The sequence below is a fragment of the Galeopterus variegatus genome, unplaced genomic scaffold (genome assembly GCF_000696425.1).
Source record: "Galeopterus variegatus unplaced genomic scaffold, G_variegatus-3.0.2 Scaffold7217, whole genome shotgun sequence".
Lineage (NCBI taxonomy): Eukaryota > Metazoa > Chordata > Mammalia > Dermoptera > Cynocephalidae > Galeopterus > Galeopterus variegatus.
The window spans coordinates 1-13080 of record NW_007733328.1 but is presented as its reverse complement, the minus strand read 5'-3'; the positions used below and the strand labels follow the sequence as shown (position 1 = coordinate 13080).

Genomic DNA, 13080 nt, shown 5'->3' with positions numbered 1-13080 from the left:
GCTTGCAAGACATTGTAGATGTGCAGTCTAGCTGTTTGTAGTAAGTTACACATTTATTTATATTTAAGCACTGGAAGCTCGGGGATTTGTTTGTGGTTCAGATTTTGGTGTAGTGATTTTTCATCAGACTGTATCTCCAGAGCAGCTAAGGTACCTGGAAGTGGATTTTAGAAGTGAACAGAGGGTAGTTTCCTAGTCTTTGATTTTGGCTGGATTGGTGTATTTGCTTCTGGGCACCCATGGCTCTCACAAGTAGTATCTTATGTTGGAAATGCATATTTCTTGAATGCATCTGTGAGCTTACATGTTAAGATCTGCATTATGGGTCATTTGCAGCAGAGCATAGCAGGCAACCAACTGAATCTTTCTCTTCAAAAAAGAGGGAAGGAGCAGACTTTGCATCTGACAGCTGTGTGTGTCTCAGCCCCTGAGATTTCTGGTTTGCATTTCTCTCAGCCTAAAGTTCTGCTCAGCCTGGTGAGGTGAACATGATTGTGCAACCAGCCCTGCCACCCCAGGCTGAACTTTCCTGTAAACCAGGGCTTGGCAGCTTCAGTCCGGACTGGAGTTTTCACACTGAGATTTTCTTGAATTTTGTGATTCATGACTAAATATGGTTTGCGTTTCATGACCAATGAGCTGGGAACTGTAACATCCTTTCCCCCTTCCCCTCCCACTAACTACTCTTTTTTGGCATAAAATGCACTCTAGGCAGCTGGAGCAAACACCCTAAACCGGGTGCAATTCCAAAAGCAGACGTTCATGTTTTACCTAATTAGGAAACGCTTTGCTCCAAAGCAGCTGCTCATTCAGGTTAGATAAGAGTTGTAAACCACTGAGCCAGCTCTTTCCGGGGACACAGAGACTTCTTCTCTAATGACAGCAGTGCTTCTTTCAGAGGTTATAAAATTCTTCCTGAATATTTTCTGCCAAATAAAAATACGTTTATTGAATTTTGAGATTTTTTTCTGTATTCTTCCCGACGCTAAGGGTCTGACTACTTTTTTCTGCAGGTATTCAGACACTCCCCCAAGCCATTCTTGCCTAACAGAAAGGGATTAAGGATATCCTCGTGTTCATGGTGGCCATACCTCCCCATTTGCAGAGACCACCTGAATTCCAAATATTTTACCCCATTTTCAGTCCTTCCTTTTGGTGTGGAAAGTGTGCTTAGCACATCACAGAGGGCCTGCGGATCCCTCGGTGCTGGTTGCCTCTGACAGATGTCCCAGATTCTTCCTGCTTCCTCTGTCTTAACCTCCCTTATAGTTCTCTCCTCTCTTCTAAAGTTCTTAATCTGCTAGGAAAAAAGCCAAATCACATGAATGCCAAACTTAATTCAGTGTGTGGAACAGGAAGGGAAGGGTGGGGGGAAAAAAGGCGAGCCATTGATAATTCCTGTTTTCCATTCTTGCAAGTGGAATCCACATGTTGAGGATTTTTGTTCTAAGCCTGGGGCAGAGTAGGAAGAAAGCAAAGATGAAACATAAAAAGCTCTGGATCATGATAATAGTCATAAAATGATATTAACAATAATGATGATGGAACTAACATTTACCGAGAAATTATAATGTGTATGCCATTACAAATTACTTTAAATGCTTTTTTAAAAAATCTAATATCCATAAGAACTCTGTAAGGTATGTACCAATACTATCGCTGTTTTATAATTAAGAAAACTGTGATTCATAGATGTTAAATAACTTTCTAAATCACACAGCTTTTAAGTGGTGGAGCTCAAATCCAGGCAGTCTGACTCCAGAGTCCGGGCTCATAATCACTGTGTTCTATAATCTCCATTGGCCTAAACTTACCAGTTGGGAGATCCTGGACAAATCACCTCAACTCCCTGAGCCTTGGCTTCCTTGCTTGTCAGATAGAGATGACAGCATACCCTGATTTTAAAATACATCCTCTCTGTTGAGGTTTACGTTCTTTACAAAGGATTATGCTACTTGAAGTACTGTTGTGTGGACGTGCCAGGCAATCGGAAAGACGATGCAGACTTTATTTTGTGGGAGTGGTCTGGCAGAACTCCAACTGGAATAGCTATTTTCTTTTCCTACTTCCCAGAAATTTCCTTAACAGAACGGACTCTTATACCTAGGTCTGGATTTGCAATGAGATCGCCAATTTAATAGAAGAATTTCCATCAACTTGGAGTCTTAACTGAGATCTCATTGCCTGGTGGAGAACTCTGGGTGTCCCTCTCTTTACAGAATATTTCCCTCTCATTCTGCTTACAAAAATGAAAGGGATCCTGGATTGGAAGCGAAAGGGTAACCAACAGGAACCTGATCTCTGGTTGGAGCTCTGCCTCTAATGACCATGTGCCCTCAAGCAAATCACTTCCTCTGGGTTTTCTCATTTGTAAAAATGAAAGCATTGGATGAAAAATGTCCTCTAATATACCTTCAATTTCCCAAATTTGTAAGATGACACTTCTGCTCCAGCCTTTCAAATTTCGTCAAAGGATCCAAGTTTAAAAGTGGGTTATTTAAAATATCGTTTTATAACCAAAGGAATACATGCTCAATTTAGAAAATTAAGAAAATATGACAGAACCCAGGGGAGACAATTAGAAACACCTTCAAAACCCACCATTTCAAAATAATCTCGGTCAACATCCTGGTAAATATGATTAATCTATTTGCAATGAGTAAAAATACATTTTTAATGGGATCATACGATGTCACTTTCTCTAACCTATTATTCTTACATAAGAACATACTGTTATCTTATCCTTTTACTCACCTTACCTAACAGCAGCAAAGTGTTCTACTACACGATGTGTAACTTATCAGACTCATCCTCACTTGCTGGACTTTTAGATTAACAGTGACTTTATTAATGGCAGATAATCGTGGCCCCTGAAATTTAAAGCACCTTCTTAGAAGGTTTTGATTTGTTTTAATGTTTCTCTGAGGATAAAAGTCCTCAGGATCCAAAAGGGATTTTTTTCTTTTAAACATTTACATTAAATACTTAAACATTTAAAAATTTTCTCATGCTGTTCATCCCTCAAAGTCTACCTTTTTGAAGCAATTTTTAAATATTATAACATTTCTAGAAAAATGTGATTTTGGTTTGATACAGACAGAAAGTTCTGGAAAATTCTTTAATGTATGGTAAGTGGCTTGGCCCTGTGAAGATCTGGTCTCCTAGTCTGAGATGCCCATCTGTGCTGTAGTTTGCTCATTCATTCACTCACTTAGTCCGTCTTTAAAGTGCCAATGAGAGAGAAGGTGAGATGTACCTGCCACTGCTAAGGGCCAGTTGTGTAAACACAGAAGTCAGAGTTTCAGCTCATCAAAGGTTTTTTTTTTTTTTTTTTTTCCTTTTTGTCTTTTTTCATGTCCGGCAACGGATCGCAGCCCTCGGTGCTGCGCCCGCACCTCGCTCAGCCAGTGAGCGGGAACCGGTCTGTATGTGGGATCCGAACCCTCGGCGGGAGCGCCACTGCACTCCCAAGTGGCTCACTGTAGCAGTGCGCCACCAGGCCGGCCCTCATCAAAGGTTTATGGTCTAATTAAAGTACTTGGAGATAAATGCTTTGTCAGATAAGCAGGAGAGAGGGCTTGGAGATCTGAGGAGGGGCCCAAGCCCAGCCTGGACATGGGAGTGGTCAGGTAAGTGCCACAACTGCTGGGTTACAGCTGGGGCTGCTCCCTCCCTGTTTTCTGCAGAACCTTGTGAAGCAGCTCCAGCCATGTGTGAAGAAGAGGACAGCACCGCCCTGGTGTGTGACAATGGCTCTGGGCTCTGCAAAGCTGGCTTTGCTGGGGACGATGCTCCCAGGGCTGTTTTCCCATCCATTGTGGGACGTCCCAGACATCAGGTGAGCAAAACTCTGATTGGACCAGAGGAGAACAGGGCTATAGATTAGGTCCCTCCGTGTTCATGTGTATCCAGAGATTATCAGTCTCTGCCCAGAAGTTATGTAACTTTGTTAAAAATATACCTGTGTTGATTGATGTCCAGGAGTAAATGCCAATTTCATACATAATGCAGACAGATTATCTGGGTGTCTATCAGATATAAAGTTTGCCCCTTTTTCATATGTTCTTTTTGTCTAAATATAGTCATTGTCAGCATCATCATCCTCATCACCATCGTATCATCATCATCATCAGAAATCCTTGCAAGTTCTCCCCGATGTATACCATAGTTACTCTTTGGAAGGAAACTAAAACAAAAGGCCAGGTCACCCAAACTCATAGACCTTGATGTTAGATGAAAGCAAGCATTGATATCGAATGTAATTTTACATAATGTTAGTTTTCAAACAGAATATATCCAGACAGCCACATGGTGATTTTATGTATTATGTATACACAAAATATTGGTGATTTCACATTAGAAATTCTCCTTCACATCAGAAATATATTTTGTGCATTGAGCAGACCTCATTGAATGTTTATGACTCTCATCTTGGCATATATTCAAAAGAATAAGTAATCAAAGCCTCTTTCTTTCTTTCTTTTTTTTTTTTTTTCTTTTTCTGACTAGTAAGGGGATCGCAACCCTCAGCACGGTGTGGTCTGCACCACGCTCAGCCTGTGAGCGCACCGGCCATCACTATGTAGGATCCGAACCTGTGGCCTCGGCACTAACAGTGCCGCACTCTCCTGAGTGAGCCACGGGGCCAGCCCTCAAAGCCTCTCTGAATGCACAAAATCTGTCTTTCTCTTTGTTGAACTTTGTACAATGAAGATATTTGTACATGCCAGTATTTTATATATCTATAGTGGCCATGGCTGTTTTGCAATTCTAAAATAGTCACTCCAGTGCAATTTAAAATCTAGTAATGAGAGTTTTTTTAAGACTTCACCTTAATGATTAAAAAAATGCAGCTGACTAGTTTAGGCAAATATCTTAATAGCTGGTTGGTATAGAGTTGGTTGGTATAGATTTATCTATTAGAAATCAAGCATCAAGCTTATTTGTGGATGTAAAGCTTTTGCTTATAATGGTTAGAAAACAATATTTATATACTTTTGGGTAGAAAACAATTTTAAAAGTATGGTGTAAAGGATTTATAACAGATAGAATGCCATTTAACTAATATGTAAAATTTCATACGTTCAACAAATAATTATTGAGTGCCAACTATGTGCCAGGCAATTTGCTATAGTGGTGAACAAGACAAACATGCTCTCTACCCTAACAGAGCTCATCAAGAGACACAGAAAATTAAAAACACAATGTCAAGTTGCCTTTCCTACAGGAGAGGCTGATTCAGTTCTGTTTTCAATCACCAAAGGGATATGGCTTAAGGGCATAGTGACAATGACTCATTATATTGTTTCTGGTCCAAAAGAGAAACTTTCTACCTCAACGTTTAACCCCTTGTGATTAGACTGTAATCAATTCACACGTTTTGGGAGAGGCTGACTCTTAATGTGTTGAACCTTTTTAGGGGGTGATGGTAGGAATGGGACAAAAAGACAGCTATGTGGGTGATGAAGCCCAGAGCAAAAGAGGAATCCTGACCTTGAAGTACCCTATAGAACACGGCATCATCACCAACTGGGACGACATGGAAAAGGTACCGGGAGTTTTGCTTCAGGTTGAGCGCTCAGGATGCCTAATTCCTGTGGCCTCTGATTCACAAAGTCATGCTGCTGCTGGGAAAATAACTGGATCGCATTGCTCAATTGAACTTTTACTCGTTAGTGTTTATTCTGGGTTCTTACTCACTGAAAAAAAAAATCCTGAAGTTTTTCTTTAAAAAAAAAAGAAATCCTCACCTACCAGATTTATAAACTAATTAAAGGGAAACAGTTCCATAGATTAGAAGAGCAGCCCTTTGCCAGTGGTAGGAATTAACAGTCTGTTGTTCATGTCAACTGGGCTACCTTCCTAGGACAGGTGTTGTATGAGCAGCAGCTCAGAGAAGAATCCTTTCATTCCCATCAGAGCCCTCTCCATGCAATACAGTTTAAGAGGCATTGAAAAGCTGAGAATAGCCTTAAGCAACCAATTGAAAGCTTTTCATTAACTCACCCTGAACATTAAAAAAAAAAAAGTTTCTTAGTTTTCACCATAGAAAAGGGAACTATATCATTGGTACTTTTCTGAATACCCCTCAACATATTGAAGCACAGTAGCCACTGGTGAACGTTCATAAGTAAATTTTTTTTTTTTGACCTTTTTGAGACCGGCCGCACAGCGCTCAGCCAGTGAGCGCTGTGAGCGCACCAGCCATCCCTATATAGGATCCGAACCCGCAGCGGGAGTGCTGCTGCGCTCCCAGGGCTGCACTCTCCCAAGTGCGCCACGGGCTCAGCCCATAAGTAAATATTTTTAAAATTATCTCTCTGTATTGCATTAAGTCCTTATCTCCCAGACCTGTACAAAAGAGCTAATGAGGAGAAGAGTTCATTTTGATTTTGATGTTTGCTATTAGGAATTTTAGAAACACCAGTGATCAGAGAAAAAGCAGAAAAAATGATGAGAAAATTACATAAAATTTTTAAAATGCAGCAACATATAACAGAGTTACAATACGTGGCCTTTTATTTACCTATCAGCTTCTCTCTCTCTCTCTCTTGCACACACACACACACACACACACACACACACACACACACATTTATCAGAGTGTGCCAACAGAGGCTCTGCCAGCCCTGGAGCGGAAAAAGGGTGGTGGAGCCCAGAGGCAGGGAAACCTGTTCTCTTGTCCACATACACTGCAAAGGGCAAGTTCTCTGGAAGCATAAAAAGTGGCAATTAGTTTTTAAGGTCAGCTTCATTCATTCATTCATGTATGCATTCACTTGTCCTTTTAATTACTAAACTAGATAATTTCCCCATGAATATTAATTATAATGGAAGGAGTGGGTCAAAAAGATATAGTTGGATAATAATATTTATTCTGGGCCAGGCACTGAGCTGATAGTATCTCTAGGGTTACCTTATGTAATTCGCACAAAGACCCAACGAGGTACATACTGGTTACTTTCTTCCCCATGTTACCAGTGCTAGGACTGGAGCTGAGAAAGGCTAAAAACTGGCCGAAGCTCACACAACCAAGACATGGCGTGCTGGGGTCTGAACCCAGATTTGACTCCAGAACCTGTGCCCTTAACCACTGCACCATCTCACAAATCTGGGTTTGGGTTTTTGCTCAGTCATTTACTAGATATGAATCCTTGGGTAATGTACTCACATGCTTCGAACTTCAATCTCCACATCTGTAAAAATGTGGACACATAATGAGGATTTGTAACATTGTATCTGGTCCTGGTTTCATTTAGCTCATTCTGGTCCCTTTTTGGGCTCTGCAGTGTCTACAACATCACATCATTGTGTCTCTCCTCTGTCCCCTGCTTCCTAGATCTGGCATCACTCTTTCTACAATGAGCTTCGTGTTGCCCCAGAAGAGCATCCAACCCTGCTCACAGAGGCGCCTCTGAACCCCAAAGCCAACCGGGAGAAAATGACCCAGGTGAATATCCACCCTAGCACCCAGCACTTTAGAATTTGGGGGAAGTCCTGTTAGAAAGGGGCTAAGCAGGACAGCAGAGAGAAGACCCCAACCAGCAGTCCACCGACACACTGACAACTTTCCTGGAACTCAGAGACTCCAGATGACAGGAACATACTGATAGTACGCACATCTTTACTGCAGGATCATCCTTTGGACCTCCAAGAACAATAGAAATTTAAAAGATTTCATTGAGATGGGGTCATGTTTAGGTTAAAAACTTGTAAGGAGAAGTCATTCCAAAATGCAGTGTAACATACAGTAGGAATTTTGGTTCTGGAGTCAGACTTACCAGGATCCATCACTTACCAGTTATGCAATCTTAAAGTACCCACTTAATTTCTCAGAGCCTCAGTTTCCTTGTCTATAAGCTGGGATAGTACTAGTACTATTATTTTTCAAAGGATTGTTGTGAAGATTAATGAGACAAAATGATAAATGTGCATCATGGTGCCTGACATAATAAACAATCAACAAATAATAGTTATTATTGTCATTGAGACCTTACAGCAGTAGACCACCCAGTTCACCAGCCAGAGAAAGTTTCTAGTTTGGATGAGTTATTAATAATAGCATCTAATGTCAATCCACACTTGCTGTGGTCAAGTACTAGACTAAGCATTTTACATGCATTGTCCCTTTAACTCCTAACAACCTAAAACAGGAAAACTATTAGTATCTTGATTATACAAATGAAGAAATCAAGACTCAGATACATTAAGTGATTTTCCCAAGGATGCACAACTAGAAGTGGCAGAGCCTGGAATTGACCCATGATCTTTTGTCCTTGGAGAATCATAAGTGTAAATACTGCAGGGTCTTTTCCTTGGAAGAGCTCTTGGTGCTTACACCAGCACACCAGCAATTATTCTCTACAAGGGAGCATCTGTGTGCCTGGGAATTGCTCCTTCTAGCAAGAGATGTTGCTTCTGATGACAGTTATTGCTCCTGTGAATGGTGTGAAGGCAGAAAAATAGTTGGGAATTACGGCTATCTAGCAAATGATATCAGACATTCTGCTTAATAGACCAGTAAGGGTTTTACAGATGAAGAAGTGAAGTCCCATGTATGTCTCCTGATGTGCAAACTTCTCCTGAGTGACCCGGAAGGGCTTTCGTTCTATTCGTCCCTTAAATGATATCAGACATTCTGCTTAATAGACCAGTAAGGGTTTTACAGATGAAGAAGTGAAGTACCATGTATGTCTCCTGATGTGCAAACTTCTCCTGAGTGACCCGGAAGGGCTTTCGTTCTATTCGTCCCTGGACTGGGTGAGCTGGGGCATTGACAGTCGTACACAGTCCTCCATTATCATCAGTTCCTGTCATCCTGGAATCTGCTGCCCTCCCACTGCAGCCAAAGAGGCCTCAGATTCTAGGGCAAGCATTGACCCAGAAACTACATAAAAAGAGGTTAAATGGAACCTCAGACAAATCACAGCACTGGGCTAATTCCAATTAGTTGGAGCTTCCGGTTTAAAAGGTCTTTTTCTTAGTGCCAGACAGAGAAATCAAAACTTAGGTGTTGTCTTTCTTTTTTTTTTTTTTGGCTTTCATATTGTTAATAAGACTTAGACTGTCTACACTAAAGAAGCCTGAGAACTCATGTAGTACAAACGCCTCCTCCATTTACAGTTGAAAAGCCTGGAATAAAGCTCACATCAGTCAATTATTAATTTGGTGAATTCTTCCAGGTCACATTCAAGTCAAGGCCAGGGCCCGAGAGAGAAGCTAGACACTCCTTTCCCCTGGCCAGGCCGTGTGTGCATACGACCTCCTCCCTTCCCCCTCCCGTCAGGTCACCGATGTGACGGTCTGTCCGTTCACACCGTCAGTTCTCCTCTTCAAGTGACCAGGACTGCCTTGGCCTCTTTTACCTTGATCTCCTCTGCCCAGAACCAGGCAGGCCCATCTGCATCCTTCAACACGGTGTGTGCTCTTGAACACTTTTCGGAAGACTGGCCACATCACTAACTAAGCTCTTTGGGTTGCTTTGCAGATTATGTTTGAGACTTTCAATGTCCCAGCCATGTATGTGGCTATCCAGGCTGTGCTGTCCCTCTACGCCTCTGGACGTACAACTGGTAGGTGGCTGGGAGCAATGGAGAGCCCTGATTGAATACACTGCCAGTGACAGGGTTTGATGGCTGTAAATGTGTGGGTGTAATGGACTGAGGTGAGTTAGTATTGACAGGGCTGATCCTAGCCCTAAAAGAGCTTCTCACCTGTCAAAATAAGCCCTTGACTTCCTATTTCTGGCCGGACTTTTTCTACTGTTTCCCTCTTCCTTTTCCTCCTTTCTTCCATCTTCCCCAAGCCCTGCCCTGCCTCACCTCTCCTATCAAATACCCTCTTTCCTCCTTCCAAATAAGGGGCTTAGAAGTTCCCCCTCCCCCAAGACTTCCTTCTACCAGACCAGCAAGTGACTGCACACCAGCTGCTGTGGTGGCTTTTGTCATGCCCCATTGTCCCCCAGGCATCGTGCTGGACTCTGGAGATGGAGTCACCCACAACGTGCCCATCTACGAGGGCTATGCCCTGCCCCACGCCATCATGCGTCTGGACCTGGCTGGCCGAGATCTCACCGACTACCTCATGAAGATCCTGACCGAGCGTGGCTATTCCTTTGTGACTACCGGTGAGGCCCATGGGAAATAAAGGGGAGAGAGTGTAGGACAGTATGTTGTTCCCAGTAACTTACAGGACCACAGCGACCATCCAAGGAGATGATGGGAGGGAGTCTTGCAAATGGCAAGGCCTGACTGTAATGCACAGAGCAAAACATAGCGTTTTTGCTATGTGAAGTTGCAAAACAATTATACTATTTCCTTGAGGACAGTTAGAGTTGTCTAGTGTTAGGAGCTAGTCAGAGTTGTGTTACCTGAGCATTTTAAAATCCCTTCCATTGACAAATAGAAAAGAGAATGTGCAGAGACTGAAAATGGCATGGTGTAGTATTGGCAGTCTTTGGAGACATCTCGACAGAACATGGAACCCAACTATCATTCACTATGTGACCTTGGACAAGTTAACCAACCTTGCTGAGCCATCATCTCTTTATCTGTAAAATGGGGATAATAACTGACCCTATCTCACATGATTGCTGTGAGCATAAAATGAGGTCATGCATGTGGAATTCCCAGTACAGAGTAAGCATTCAATAATTGCTAGCTATTTGCCAGCCCAGCAGGCAGGGAGGGGTACGTGTCCTCAGACTCTGAGCCGGTGCCACCCTGTGTTCCTCCACAAGGGGGCAGTGTCAGGCATTACTAGGAACGTTGAGATGGCCTCAGTGCCTTTGGCTCTAGCTACCTGTCCTCTCCTCACCAATTTAGCATTGTCCAAATGATTAAGTTTCTGGACATACCTGAGGCTTATTCTGGGTTCTCAGTTTGAGCCCTGATGGTGTTAAAGTCCCCTTTTGTGGTCTGGAGTTGAATTAATTTCATTCTTCCTCTGCTCCCCACAAAGACACCTCCAAAAGGTTCCCAAGGGCTGAGATGCAACCCATAACTTAGATCTTCAGAGCCCAGGAGTCTGAAATGTATCTGCCTGCCCACTCCTTCCACACCTACTTCGATATGCACCACTGGAGCCTTCTGGACCAGGACTGGTCCTGAGCCAGCACCACCTCTTTCTGGAAGGTGATCAGTGGGCCGAGGGTGTGAGCTGGACTCTACCTGGGCGAGGCTGCACAGGCACACCTACTTCGATATGCACCACTGGAGCCTTCTGGACCAGGACTGGTCCTGAGCCAGCACTGCCTCTTTCTGGAAGGTGATCAGTGGGCCGAGGGTGTGAGCTGGACTCTACCTGGGCGAGGCTGCACAGATCTCTAAGGCTTTTTGAAAATCATGAGGTACCTGAGGAGCTGGTTAGCATAAGACTTTCTGGTCAACTCAAACTCCTGTATAATCATCTGTTATAAAACAATTATAACATAGGGTGATTAGTTATCCTGCAAAAACAAAAAAGTTACTGCATGAAAGGATTCCCTACTCTGTGCCTTTCTCTAGCTAGCTCATTTTCTTCCTGTGATGCATTTTCCAGACAATGTTTACTAAGACCTACTATGTGTCAGCTTTTTGAAAATCATGAGGTACCTGAGGAGCTGGTTAGCATAAGACTTTCTGGTCAACTCAAACTCCTGTATAATCATCTGTTATAAAACAATTATAACATAGGGTGATTAGTTATCCCGCAAAAACAAAAAAGTTACTGCATGAAAGGATTCCCTACTCCGTGCCTTTCTCTAGCTAGCTCATTTTCTTCCTGTGATGCATTTTCCAGACAATGTTTACTAAGACCTACTATGTGTCACACACTCTGCTAGGAACAGAGATGTCTCCCTGGTGGACCTACAATGTAATTACCGTCATGGGTTTTGGATTGCAGAGCATTGAACTGACACTTTTTTGAAGGAACATGTCCTGGGGGAGAGACTGAAGTGCGGCAGATGGATTTTTACCAACGGTGAAACCCTCACATTTGCCATAATGTTTGTATCTGGTTGGCAGCTGAGCGTGAGATTGTCCGTGACATCAAGGAGAAACTGTGCTATGTAGCTCTGGACTTTGAAAATGAGATGGCCACTGCTGCGTCCTCCTCCTCCCTTGAGAAGAGCTACGAGCTGCCTGATGGGCAGGTGATCACCATTGGGAACGAACGCTTCCGCTGCCCAGAGACCCTGTTCCAGCCGTCCTTCATTGGTAGGCAGCAAACACCCCTTTCCTGGGGAGGGGACTCACCCTATTCCCCCATGTCCAACCAGCCCTTGGCTACCAATACCCTTCTGCACATGGAGACATGGGACAGGGGCCCAAAGACCAAAAGCATTTCCAAACCAGGGAAAGAGAAAGTGTCACATTTTCAAGGTTAGAAGACTTAAGGAGGCCACGAAAGTTGTGTTTCTAGGAAAACACTATTTCTATTGTCATCAAGCCAAAAGCATTCTTGTGTATGGTGAGAGAATTAAATATTGTCTGTGCTTATGACACAGTGGAGCCTCTGGGGTGGGCAGGGAGAGTGTGCTAAGAGCTGAGAGTTTGGGGATGGGGAGAGAGAGAAATGGAACAGCACCCAAGGGAGCCTGTTCCCACATTAGCACTGACTTCAGGAGAGGGATTCACACAGTTGTTTAGAGATGCAGGCTCCGGGAGGAGCGAGCCTGGGTTTGAGTCTTAGCTCTACTTTCATGATCTTGGGAAAGTCCCTTAACCTCCCTAAATCCCCAGTCTCATGTATAAAATGAAAATTTTAATAGTGCCTCTGTCCCAGGATGGCTGTGAGAGTTACAGGAGATATATGCAGAGCACTTAGCCCAGTGCCTGGCAAAACACAAGCATCTGATAGTTATTAGATGTTGTTAGTAATTAATAATTAGGCATTACTGTTGCTACTATTATTATCACACCACAGCCCTGCAAACAATGAAGGGACACCTAGAGGTTTTTTTCAAAAGACCCATCAGAGGGCCGGTCCGGTGGCGCACTCGGTAGAGTGCGGTGCTTGAGAGCACGGCAGCGCTCCCGCCGATGGTTCGGATCCCATATAGAGACCGGTCCGCTCACTGGTTGAGCGCAGTGCGGGCGC

The 13080-nt window shown here is 43.3% G+C and overlaps 1 protein-coding gene and 1 long non-coding RNA gene across 2 annotated transcripts in view; one reads left to right on the top strand and one right to left on the bottom strand.

Annotated features, from left to right (window-relative positions):
- LOC103607183 (actin) overlaps nt 1–12362 on the top strand; it is a gene marked incomplete at its 3' end in the record, with an annotated part of 13314 nt that extends 952 nt beyond the window's left edge. Inside the window, exons 2-7 of the mRNA XM_008591720.1 lie at nt 3687–3838; nt 5420–5548; nt 7340–7450; nt 9488–9572; nt 9965–10126; nt 12006–12362. Coding sequence (XP_008589942.1) covers nt 3710–3838; nt 5420–5548; nt 7340–7450; nt 9488–9572; nt 9965–10126; nt 12006–12362 — 973 coding nt within the window. The remainder of the gene's footprint in view (nt 1–3686; nt 3839–5419; nt 5549–7339; nt 7451–9487; nt 9573–9964; nt 10127–12005) is intronic.
- On the bottom strand, nt 10144–11995 carry LOC103607182. The gene is made up of 3 exons (XR_551945.1): nt 11810–11995; nt 11193–11569; nt 10144–11059 (listed from the first exon to the last, which is right to left on the bottom strand). It is a non-coding gene; the product is annotated as an uncharacterized LOC103607182 (long non-coding RNA).
- Nucleotides 12363–13080: the final 718 nt, after the last annotated feature.